We start from the raw sequence: 12,147 nt of genomic DNA, 5'->3' as shown, positions 1-12,147 counted from the left end.
CAAGATGATTCACCTCCAACTACTTCCAGCTTTGTTTAAATACCGGTAACTCATATTGTGGCATTCTACAGTAAGATGTTTAAACTATTACGTGGGCAATAGCGTATGGATAGATATTAGTTGAAGTGAAAGGGGCAGTTCAATTTCTTGAGAATAACTGGGTTGCTTAACATTAACCATTAAATAGTTGTTAGTTTCCCTTGTTTCCAGATTAGTAAAATTAATACTTTAAACTTAAACTGATTATGACATTGAAAGTCATCTGACATCATGAATAATTCAGTTTTCGTTTCGTTGCGAAACAGACAACATGCCCAGTGAGCCGGGAGTACTATCTCACAATCGTTTCACAATCTTCGATTTTACAAGTAGACTCTACCATTGATGCTGCGTTCAGGACTTCTAGGATTTATTACAACATCAAATTGTTGCACTGCAACAATGAAAGAGTATGTTATGCTGCCTAGAGTAAGATTATGTGATGTCATGCTTAACCATCTTGATTAATACATAGCTCTCCGTCACTACCTAGGACTTCTTATAGGGCTAAGAACTCGTTCAACAACCACATCCAACAGACAGCGCCCAAAAGTCATTGCTTTATACTATATTGAAGGACGCTGCCATAGGTACAAATTTTATTTTTTAAATTTTTTTCCTACTTATTTGAGGGTCTTTTTTAGCACAGACAAATTTGTTTTACCTAAATTCATACACTGGCAAGCGTTCATTTAAAACAACACAATTTTCAAGGCACACACACTATTTATTTACCATTTTCTCTTGCAACACTAACGCAGCACACTTGCTGACGTCAGAACTGCGTGCGATGGTAGTTACATCACGTAGCCGGCAAAATACTTCCTCCAGACTGTACGAGGGATCTGTGGCTCCAAAGACTCATAAAATAAATCTTTACAGACGATTCAAGAGACACACTTCTTAAACAGGTAAGAATCAAGTGAGTCTAATCTACTATGGCGAAGTTGAAGTTTTATCTGCCGTTAATCCTCGCTCTGGGTTGTTTTGTTTTCGCTCATTCCCTGTAACATGGCCTTTGACCAAAATCTAAGCCACTTAAAACGATTGTAATTTTTTATCATAACTGCACAATATCCGATATGTCTTTCAAAATGCAGGGTGTGCAGAGTAATTTAGGCCTATAAAAAGATGTGTCTCCCCTCTGTCCTTCATGCGTAACCTCTGAGCAGTTCATGTTAACATTAGCTCTGAACAGCGAGTTACAAACCAACCTGAGGTACGAATTTAAACAGTATTCATTAGTACTTTAGCAGCGTACAACCCCACAACTGAAATTTAGGTTTACAGGGAGGATTCAATCCCACCTGAATGAGCTAGCATGCTATGTTTTGGTAATAACATCCAACTTAAACTAATACCAGTCTCTCCTCTCCTTTTTAGTCAGGATGTCTGCCTATGATGAGAATGAATCCAAGTTAATGCGAAAAGTAAAGGAGAATCCATTTGTCCCAGTGGGTGAGTACGTCTTGTGCCCTCATGCTTACATCATAGACAAAAAGTTGATGTGATTTCATTCACTTTAAAACCTTTAAGTTAAACAGAATTGCGTTGTCTTAAAGTATGCTGTTGGTGGAACCCCCAACCCAAGTCATTACACCTGACCCTGCTTTTGTTGTAGTTAGCCATCTTTTGGATTGATGTGTCTTTTTGTTCCATGCAGGGATTGCTGGATTCTTTGCCATTGTTGGGTACAGACTGATGAAAATGAAAAATCGGGGAGACACAAAAATGTCGGTACACCTGATCCACATGCGTGTAGCTGCCCAAGGCTTTGTGGTCGGAGCCATGACTGTTGGTAAGTACCCTGGAGTGTCACCTTTTCTGATTACAGTAAATTATAGCTGTATGGTTTCAATTTGTGCCAAAGTGCATTTTTTTTAGTGACTGATTACATTATGACCAATTTTACCTGTCAGTGATAAAGTCTGAGCTGCAATATTTGTCTTATCTGTTTCTAAGTAGATGTCAGGAGTGTCTTGTAACCTATCCCTCTGTTTCTTTGTTTTTAGGAGTCCTGTATTCAATGTACAGAGATTTCATTGTAAAACCCAGAGAAGAACAGAAATCAATGCAAAACAAGTGAACACCACCTCTTACCCTGGTATTTTATGTCCCTTAATATTACCTCATATTAAGGTGTGTAGAGTGTTTATTTTTACTGATGTGTCAACTTTTATATGCACGCATCACTTCAGCAGCTCCCCTCTACTGTAAATACCCGTAACTTATTGATCACACTTCACATCTTCTAAGTGGTATACCAGAGGGTCAAGTTGTCACTTCTGTATTGAGAAGGAGGTATATTGATCTCAGCTGTTTTAACACTGGTTACACTCCTTGTGTTTGCGGTTATAAACGTAGCTGGTTTGACATCTGTGTGGACAGATGACATTACTGAGTGCAGAGTTTTTAGAGCCTCTTATTTGAATGATGAGTGAGTGAAATATGGCGAGCCTCGAAAATGTAGCACACAGTATCATTTGAAAACGGTATGACTAGGCTAAGTCTGGATTTAAAGACACCCACAAATGGCAGGTAGCCAAACAGTTTTCTTCCTCTGTCTGTATTTTATTGTCTCGTACCAGCTATATTGTTTTATGTACTAATTTAGGAACCTTTTGCCAAATAAAAAAATGCTTGCACCTTAGCCCACTTTTTTAATGGGCATCTTGAGGAAGGCTTTGACAACACTTGACTAACAGACGAAGCCTAAGCTCCCACATTGTTTAAACAACTAGAACATAAGAGGTTTTTGACTCACAACAGCATCATTCCATAAAACAACATTTTAAAATCATGACATGAAAATAGGAAATGGAAAAAAGGACTATTCATATTTCTTGACCGAAACTATAAAGATCTCTTGTAGAATTTAAATGGATTATTTTAATTTGGTACGCTTTCCACAAAATGGCTTTTTTTTTTTTTTTTGACACAAGGAGGTCCAATATTTCAATAGAGCAGCTTCACAAGCCCTCACGAGACATATAAACCAACTGTCACCTTCACCTATACAGACTGTGCAGTAATCTATAGTATATCATCATATAGCCTACCTTGTGATAAGCTTAAATAGATGCCTTGTTAATTTATACACAAAGTTGAATTTTGAATATTGTGTGCAAATACAGAAGATGTTATTGAAAGGTTTTTTTTTTTTCCTCTTGAAATAAAAATGACCAGTCTTGTAATTCTAACTATTTTGTAGTGTGTTCATTTTTGAACCTCTCCAAGTTTGCTTGGTGTTTTGTACCATACAGTATACCATTATACACTCAACTGCCATCTTATCAAGCACACCTACCACAGGTAAATCAAATGCAGCGAGCATATAGACTATGATACATGATAAGAACACCTAACAGTATAACACAGTGCAATTCAACAGCACCATGAATTACTGCGCCCACAATGGCCATAACAAAAGTTTTCATAATAGTTGAAACAAAAACTGAACATTACAAGATTTGTGACAGTATGATTTATTCCTGGCTTAATTAGTTGTATTTGGTTTTAACTAATAAGCTGCCAAATAACAAAATGGAAAATTTTTACTGTTCACTTCATTGTGCTCCAGGTTGTGTCCAAACAAATTCCAAACAATAAAACTGTTGCATATTTTTGAAAATTACTCTTCCACTCCTATCAAATAAAACTGCTGTGTTCTCTGCAACTAATCAGTGTTTTATGCTTTAAAGGCTGCATATTGTTCCAAAAGCAAATGCTGGAAAGAGCTGTGTCATTGTGACTCTTCAGTTCCTGTGATACTGAGAATTACTCACAATAGAGAACACAAAGAAACTATCTGAGATCCAATCAATATGACGCACCTGCCATATATCAGGTTACACTGTGTGCCACATGAGTACATATGCCACACTTGTTTAGTAAATCCAAATGTGTGTGATGCTAATCTTACAGCTCTCGTCACTTGTCATTCATTGTGAATTATTAATCATTCATTACAGTGATTGGATGCAGTGTGTAATCATGAAAGGGCAAGTGTTGTATGCAGATCCTTTACTTAAGTAAAAGTCACAATATAGCAATGTAAAAATACTCCATTACAAGAATGAGAGGTCCTACTTTAGTAAAAGTACATTAGTATTAACAGCAAAGTGTAGTTAAAATATTTAACTTAAAGTTTGGTACATAGTTATATATGACATCATTAAATGATTAACACTGACACGTCAGTGTGTAAGCAGCATGTTACATTTAATGTAATTCAATATTACATTCAAACTACTAAACTACCTGCAACATGAATTGAGGCCTTAACTAAACACAATCCAAAACCAAACCAAACCAAGTTGGGGGCCTAGACGGCACCAGCCTTCTAAGAGGTCTGAGAGAGAGGGTGCCATCTCGAAATGACTCAGCTCATATAGGCTTCAAACAGGTGAAGCCAATGAGATCAAAAGGGCCAAAAGGGCCAGGCAACCAGGAAGAACCTGAAAAGAAGAAAGCAGGGATAGACCAAAACAAATACTGTCATGCAGCACAGGGCTGTCACAGGAGGAAATGGTCACTTGGCAAGGAGCAAGCAGCCTAATGGATTAACTCAGACTATGTTAAAGCCATTAAAGTGGGATCCATATTTGTCAACACAATCATGTTTTTTTTCGTAAGGCCCTTACTTTCAATTAGACAGAAAGAGGCAGAATGTAAAAATGTTGCATATTGAAAAGAAATTGGCCTACTGGTCCAAATCGAACACATTTATGAAACTTTTAACTAAACTATATTTAAGATGTTGAGATATTTTGCTGAATAAATTAAATTAATCCATAATATGACTTTTATATATTCCACTTTCTAAAGACTTCTTCGTGTAATGAATGTAATTTCATCTGGTGACACTACTGGCTGAGATTAAAACATTATCACTGATTTTATAAAAGGAATTGTGGAGTATTATGATGTGCAGCATACACAGGCCTATTGGGGAGTATCATTTACAAAATAAAGCTATTTACTTTGCATCACAGTAGATGGTGCTATTGTAACATTTTGTAAACTCATTGCAGACATCCCATGTATGATTATAACGCATAACACATCCATGAGACACCCTCCCCTTATCCCCACCGCCTCTCAATTAACCACACCCACCTACTTTCATATGTTACCAAACTAATTCCCTGCTATATAAATAAGAGCATTATATAGTGTTGAATACTGTGTGACAAAGTCTAGCTTGACTTGTGCACTGACTGACATGTTTTCCCCTCGGGCCTTACCATAGTTGTGTGTGACCCGCTGCTGCCACCATTCAATACTACAAACCCATACATATGTAGCGATCTGTACAAACTCGATTTGACTCTGCTGTTACCAGCTGTCACCCTGCTGGCTGCCCTCACCACTTACAGTACATGCCGAATTGCAATTTATAAGCCGAAGAATGACAAAGACACCGCTTGGAAGCTTCGGGCCCCTCCGTATGAACCTAAGTCACACAGAGGAGCAGTGCTTGTTAGCCTGCGAAAGTTGGACATAGTGGCTGCTGCACTAATAAATGTTTTGCATTTTGATTTAAATACGTCTATCGTCTCCTGCTACTGTCATGACAACACAGGATTCGGTAGAGTTTTGTTGTACTATAAAAATACAAACGTAGCATCAAAATAGTTGTCACAGTAAGGAAAGTAAAACCCTCTTGATTTCATACGTTACCAGCTGTATGTAGCCTGCTGCGTAATATTTTGATACATCATGAAGCTTATTGTTTTACCGACACTCTGTGCCGTAATATCCTGTTTGGTGTATCCTCGCACGCGGTACATACCGAGGCAAGTTAACACTCAAAACATCCCGGTCACTGATGACTACATTCTTGTTCCCGCGAGATCTTGTTCTGAGCCTCTGGAAGGCCGTTGCTGTGGATACAGGAGCGTCGCGACTCGGTGCAAAACATCTTCCTGTTCGTTTACAGGGACCTTACTTGGATAAATGACAGGTGAGCTATTTTCTCTTTCTTTTATAAAACCACAATAATATAAAACCTTAACTTTGTATGAGACTGAAGACTAGAGTTAGAGTTCTGAGAGAGCAGCCCTATGTATATCACTCACATTATCATAAACATCAACCTTATCTTGCTAATTGCTTGACAAGCTACCTAGCAAATACTGGTGTTTTGCTAAGAGCACTAGAGTCAGTTTCATTCGGTTTAGGCTCATGATTTGCCAAATTTAGGCTAGCAAATGGCTCAGCAATAACAACCTCATGCTTTATAGTAATGTCTCTGTACACAACAAGAGGGAGGACACTGACATTTTACTTAGATTGATAGATAGATACTTTATTTATCCCCTTGGGGAAATCCATGATTGCTGCCAATTTGACATGGATGAACACATATTTAGGGCATTTATTAACCATGTATTTGTACATGGCTTCCTAGAAGAATATCATAAACGATTGATCTATGATGGCCAATTTGGTGAATATAATGGTTATTGTCGTTCAGGTAACTATATGATATGTATTGATTTCCACTGTCATTTTCCACCTTTGCTGTATTAGTTGATTATTTTCTCATTGTGATATATATCATAGATCATGGAGCATGATGATGAGCTGAATGACTTGCGGCTTCAGTTCCAAGTGCTACAGAAACAACAGGAGAAAAGAAAACTGGAAAGAAAAAAGGAGAAAGAATCAGATAAGCCTAATGTCAGTGTTTCACAGGATGATCTGGATCTGTCAAAACAAGGCATGCAGGCAGGCAACCTGCCTGCAAATGACAGGTGAGTCTTACAAAGACTGAATTAAATGTTTACCAAAGTTTTTTTTTTTTTTTTTTTACCTCAGCAATTGCTTTGATACATTTTAGTTATAAAGAGTAGAAATACAAAAATCTTTAAGATTGGAATTATTTATCTTTTAGATGAATAATCTTGGTTGACAAATCAGAACAAGTATGCTCTTAACGTGCAATTAATTGCCTTCCTAAAGACTTCTGCAGAATGAGAATCAGAATTTGGTTGACCAGCTGAGAGAGCTGCAAGATGAAAATGGTCGGCTCTTCAAACTTCTGAGTGAAAAGGATTTTGAAATTAAACACCTTAAGAAGAAAAGAGAAGAGGAACGACTGGCCTTAGCAGGTATAATACCATAATTGGCACATATTCTTCACCACAGTGATGTTAGAGATGCGTCACGGCTTCTTCATGACTCATCGACTCCATCCGTGTAGGCACGTCGGGTTTGGCAGGGGATGTAGCAGCCACCAAGATTGTTGAGCTGTCCAAGAAGAATAGAGAGTTGACCTCTGAAGTTGAGCGAGAAAAGATTAAGTCGAAGCAAAACAGCAACAGAATAAAAGAGCTTGAGAAAGAGGTAACAAAGTTTTGAGTTAGTTAGTTAATTTGAATTGTTGAATGGAATTTCATTGTTTCAGCACACAACTGTTTACAGTTTTTAAACAATGAAGTGTTGTTTATCATGTTATGTGTGGAATAACATGAAGATGAAATAAATGAATGGATGAATAATTATAATGTTATGATCCTTTCTGTAGCTTCAGACCGCTTTGGTGCACTCTCTACCTGGGCAAAAAATTGATACAAAGCCACAGAATAAGAGGTCATCTGAAGACTGTGAGGTAATTTTTTGAAGTAGTAGTAGTCAAAATGGACCAAAAGGATATTTTATGTCTTCCTAACTGTAATGATGGCAACTCGATCTGAATCATGTATAATTTGTTCTCAAAGCAGGAAAATCCGGTGGTGAAATCCCTACAGGAAAAATTAGCTGCTGCACAGCTGAAAGTAACTGAGTATCGCAACCAGGTTCAATCCGCCAAACAGGAGTTGAAAGTAGCTCAGAAGGTAGTATCTTTTTTTGCCTGCCCTAAGTCTAACTGCTCAAGAAGGATACCGCATATTCATATAATCAATCCACAGTGATTTCTGTGTTCGAAAATATGAACTGCTGCTGCTTTTGCAGGTGTTGATCAGTGAGGTTGGAGAGGAGGTCAACCTTCAGCAATTACTAAACTGCCCAGGGAGCTTTAGAGGTCGCTCTCAGCAGATACTGGCTCTTCAGACAAGGGTATGCTAGAAATGAAGTCATAATGTCCTTCTCATAGAAATAGAAACTTAAGTTCATAACAGAGTCAATAAAGTGTGTAGAAAACATTCACAAAAGTGGACATTTTGCATCAGGTAAGGGATCTTGAGAAGCAGCTGAACCAGTCAACTCAGCGGAGACAGCCAAGTGTCCTGAGTGTAGAGGAAGAATTTCTTGGCTTGGGCGATCTTCTGAAAACCCCCACCCAAGACAGGAACCTCAGCTACATCCGCACCATTGAGAAGGAGAAGAGGGAGGCGTTCGAGGTGTGTAAACAGATTTGCAAACAGGATTTGATGAGTAGAAATATGAATTTTATCATGTTTAAAGGCCCTGCTCTCTTTCCACTACTGTATAGAGGATCTCAGTTGACTATGAGGCCCTCCTGAAAGACCATGAGGATGTGAAGAAAAAGCTGGAAGCCTCTAAAGCCAGGAGCAAATCTCTGTCTGCAGAAGTGAAAACTCTGAAAGTCCAGATTTCTACCCTGCTCGAGAAGGGTAAACATGATGATGAGCTTGTGGATGCTTTGCTGGTAAGCATTTAGATAAAAGAAAAATATCTACGGTTACATTTATAAACTCGTTGTGTCTGATTTTATGTGCAGACAAATTGTAGTATATCTTGATTTTACAGAAGCTGTTCTGAGACTTATAGAGTATGTTTGACTACATTTTCAATTATTATATGAAAAACTGTAGATAATCTTTTCAGTAAGAAAACCAGACATGACTTCAGATTAACTACAGTGCAGTATGGGGTTTATTCATAAGGTTTTGGCCGGTGTTCATAAGCCTGAATGATCATGGGATCATATGGTTCATGGACAAGATAAGCATTCCTGCAGTTAGAAGGGTTTTAAGGTTTTCAAGTAACAACAGGCGTACATTTAGTTCATGAATTAAGTATGGTTGAATGTGTAACATGATTAAAGCCCATTTGACAATTTGTAGTTTAGAAGTAAATGGTGCATGAAAGGTATGAAATGCTTTATACATTTAATGGTTTATTAAATAAACAATCCAGCTCTTGTTCCACATACCAAATAACAATAAATAATGACAGACTTCGCATCGTATTTACAAGTCAAAATAAGCCCCAGAATGCAGAAAGAAGTGATGAGCCCAAGCTTTACCATGTTGTTCTCAACAATACCTGCTCTTTATCTCATCTTCCTCTGGCAGAAGCAGCAGACGCAGATGCAGGAGGTGCTGAGGCGGCTCAGCCAACAGCAGAACGGACAGAGCAAGGAGACGCAGCAGAGCTCGAGACGCCAGCTGAGCATTGAGCCTTCTGAGCACAACACTCTCATCCAGAAGCTTAAGCAGGTGGTTGCTGAGAAAGAAGCCAAGATCAAAGAGCTGGAAATCCAGCAGCTCTCCATTAAGGTGAAAAAAGAGGCAAATGTCATGTTGAACTTTATGTTTTGGCAAGCTGCCCTAAAATTTGACTATTCAAACTTTTCAACCAATGCTTCACCATTCACTCCTGTGTTTTTGTGCTGTTTCATAGATTCAAAAATACTGACTTTGTGACTTGAAATTTGGCAAGACATTAAATGTGTGTTCACAACTTTTACAGGAAGAGGGCATGGAAGTGCAGTCCAGCCTCAACACAACAATTTACAGTGCAGGTTTTTCCCCTGAAGAGGGAGACATTAACAAGAGAATAACATCTTCAGGGTATGTATGCTAATGGAAACCATGCTTAAATGCTCATTGGAATATGAATATTATTAGTTTACTTGAATGCATTTTTGCTATTGACATTCATTAAGACGGTGTATTATGTATTTACATCTTAAACTAATTTCCTCTGCTAACTGTTACAGTGACAGGCATGTCAGACATCTTGTATGGCAAGATAAGGGTTAATGATATATTCTAGCTAATGGGGGACTTCCTGTAATCAGGTTATTGATTTTGTTTCATGTCTTGCAGCTTTGTTGGCATATTCTGCTGGGATTTCTGTTCATATTATTCTGTCAACTTTCTTTTCCCAGTTCAGTTTCTAAATTTGGTCATAAACTGGTGCTGCCTACTGTGAGAAGTAGTGTGGACTTCAAGTAAGTGGACATAAAGCTACTCTGTTTATACCATTCCTGATACATTGTTATATCTAGTTAGCTACCATTATGAATAAACAATGTTTTAATGTTTTGTTCTCAGGGCTCCAGGTTCTTCAAATTGTCCACAATGTTCAGCTGATGTGAGTGCACTCATGACGCAGTGTAGTGAATATAAAATCCTCTGCGTGGAGAGGGACAGACTCCTCGAGCTGGTGAACATCCTACAGACAAAGTAATATATACTGCAGACATTGTTTTTTTCATCAATGAAGTTGTTTTCCTGCTGAACACATTTTTTATTGCGCTCCATTATTTTACTGTCAGTGGTCCATAGTGTTTGTTGAAATGCACATCTCGGAGAAACGTAAACTTAAAAATGTCTCCTGATCTGGAACTTTAAAACAATTTCTACTGATTTTAACAAAATATACCAACAAACACAGGGGGACAGTTTGTGCCAGTAGCACTGGTCAAACATGATCTTCAAAAGCAATTAGAAGATGGTTTTGTTACCCTTGTTACTGCAATTATCCAATGTTAGACTGCCTAACTTAAAGATGAATTTATGTTAATTTAATGAAATATCAGCCATGTCAGCAGCTAGTCCCAGAGATGGCAGTACCCATGACCTTGTTTTGCAGCAGTTAAATGATTCACACAAAGAGCACTGAACCTTTGAAATCTCGTTTTTCATAATTTATTTATTTGGCAATTTTGACACTTTTGTGCATCAAACATAAAGATGACCTCCTCTAATTAGGCATGAGGGAAAGTTGCAACATGATATCACCACAATATTCAATTAATTTGTAGCCCATTGTACGCGCCTATTTCAAGGCCATAGACAATTGTTATTGCTCTCTGAGTACTGCGGGGTTCTTCTCAATAGTTGTTTGAGTTCATTTTATTTCTTTAGTCAAATCCTGACTGAGGGGTGCACTAAAACAACAAAGAGTTTTATTTTATAGCCCTCAGGTTAAGTTAGTATTAGATCTTCCCAGTGCTAACTTAAAAGAAACTCAATGTTCTATGTTAAGTTTAATTAAATTAAATTAATTATGATAATAACATAGTTAAGCAATTTTAAAAGTTATATAGGCAATTACCTGGATGTATCAGTTTGATTATTGTGCATGTAAGTAATTATACAAGTACATTTATTTGTTCACATATTTATGTCCATCTAAAGCGTCATTAGTCCACCTCTACAGTTACATTCAAGAAGAATTGCATTTGTTTAATTGAAACTCATTTTTGTTTTGTTTGAATCTTCCAGGGAAAAGGAGATGAACCAGAGGTGTTTGCAGGCAGAGCAGAAGTATCAGGAGGAGCGCCGCAGGACAGTGATCCTGGAGCAGCAGCTGGAGAGGACAAAATTAGATTCAAAGTAAGGACTGTGCAAGCAGCAAGGGTAGAACTGGTATGGCAGCATGATGTAACAATGTCAAGCAGATTTTCATTTTACACTTTTTATTTTAATGCTCTGACTCATTAATTTCTCCCTTGTCCGTCTTGCTTGTGGCTGTCACGATTGTCATCCCTCAGGAGCAGTGTCTCTCAGTGCTAGGACGGCAGGAGTCTATAAACAACAGGAACGGTCCATAGACAAACTGAATAGACTGTCCAACACGTTGACTGGTATTCATAAACATTTTGTTTCTAACTTTGTCAACACTGGAGATGTCTTGAACTGTTCTTGAGTTTTGTTTTTCCAACTATCAAATTTACACCACACAACAGAAATAGCGATGCATGGCAGCGGACACACTGCCTATGGACAGCGCTCATTCTGACTCTCACGTTTGGATTGCACAGAGATGTTCAAGTCGCTCTTATATGTCATCTCTTGGCTGGTCATTCAGCTGGAGGTAACGGAGGCACTGAGGGCATCGCTAAAGAGCACTCTCCACCATGACCTGCAGCTCCGCAGTGACGTGATGAGACAAGTCAAGCATGTT

General features: G+C 38.1%; 2 protein-coding genes across 2 annotated transcripts; both read left to right on the top strand.

Moving 5' to 3' along the window:
* The first annotated feature begins 822 nt into the window (after positions 1-822).
* Positions 823-3,240, top strand: higd1a (HIG1 hypoxia inducible domain family member 1A). The gene is made up of 4 exons (XM_022758012.1): positions 823-950; positions 1,423-1,497; positions 1,703-1,837; positions 2,052-3,240. Exons 2-4 carry the CDS (start codon positions 1,428-1,430, stop codon positions 2,123-2,125), a joined length of 279 nt encoding a protein of 92 aa, XP_022613733.1. The 5' UTR covers positions 823-950; positions 1,423-1,427; the 3' UTR covers positions 2,126-3,240.
* A 2,680-nt stretch (positions 3,241-5,920) lies between these two features.
* ccdc13 (coiled-coil domain containing 13) lies at positions 5,921-11,779 on the top strand. Its single transcript, XM_022758257.1, has 15 exons — positions 5,921-6,004; positions 6,607-6,797; positions 7,006-7,154; positions 7,247-7,389; positions 7,571-7,654; positions 7,764-7,880; positions 7,999-8,103; positions 8,217-8,387; positions 8,480-8,656; positions 9,306-9,509; positions 9,703-9,803; positions 10,124-10,186; positions 10,290-10,421; positions 11,466-11,576; positions 11,735-11,779. Exons 2-15 carry the CDS (start codon positions 6,610-6,612, stop codon positions 11,754-11,756), a joined length of 1,767 nt encoding a protein of 588 aa, XP_022613978.1. The 5' UTR covers positions 5,921-6,004; positions 6,607-6,609; the 3' UTR covers positions 11,757-11,779.
* The last annotated feature ends 368 nt before the right edge of the window (positions 11,780-12,147 follow it).

This window comes from Seriola dumerili, unplaced genomic scaffold (genome assembly GCF_002260705.1).
Source record: "Seriola dumerili isolate Sdu_G_001 unplaced genomic scaffold, Sdu_1.0 BDQW01000291.1, whole genome shotgun sequence".
Taxonomy (NCBI): domain Eukaryota; kingdom Metazoa; phylum Chordata; class Actinopteri; order Carangiformes; family Carangidae; genus Seriola; species Seriola dumerili.
Note: the sequence above shows the minus strand (reverse complement) of the source record. Positions and strands in the feature narration are given on the sequence as shown.

Coding starts and splice junctions, on each gene's coding strand:
- ccdc13 (XM_022758257.1), top strand. CDS start 6,610: ATGGAGCATGATGATGAGCTGAATGACTTGCGGCTTCAGTTCCAAGTG. Junction 8,657..9,305: donor AGCTTGTGGATGCTTTGCTG/GTAAGCATTTAG, acceptor TTCCTCTGGCAG/AAGCAGCAGACGCAGATGCA. Junction 10,187..10,289: donor AGAAGTAGTGTGGACTTCAA/GTAAGTGGACAT, acceptor TTTTGTTCTCAG/GGCTCCAGGTTCTTCAAATT.
- higd1a (XM_022758012.1), top strand. CDS start 1,428: ATGTCTGCCTATGATGAGAATGAATCCAAGTTAATGCGAAAAGTAAAG. Junction 1,498..1,702: donor GAATCCATTTGTCCCAGTGG/GTGAGTACGTCT, acceptor TGTTCCATGCAG/GGATTGCTGGATTCTTTGCC. Junction 1,838..2,051: donor GGTCGGAGCCATGACTGTTG/GTAAGTACCCTG, acceptor CTTTGTTTTTAG/GAGTCCTGTATTCAATGTAC.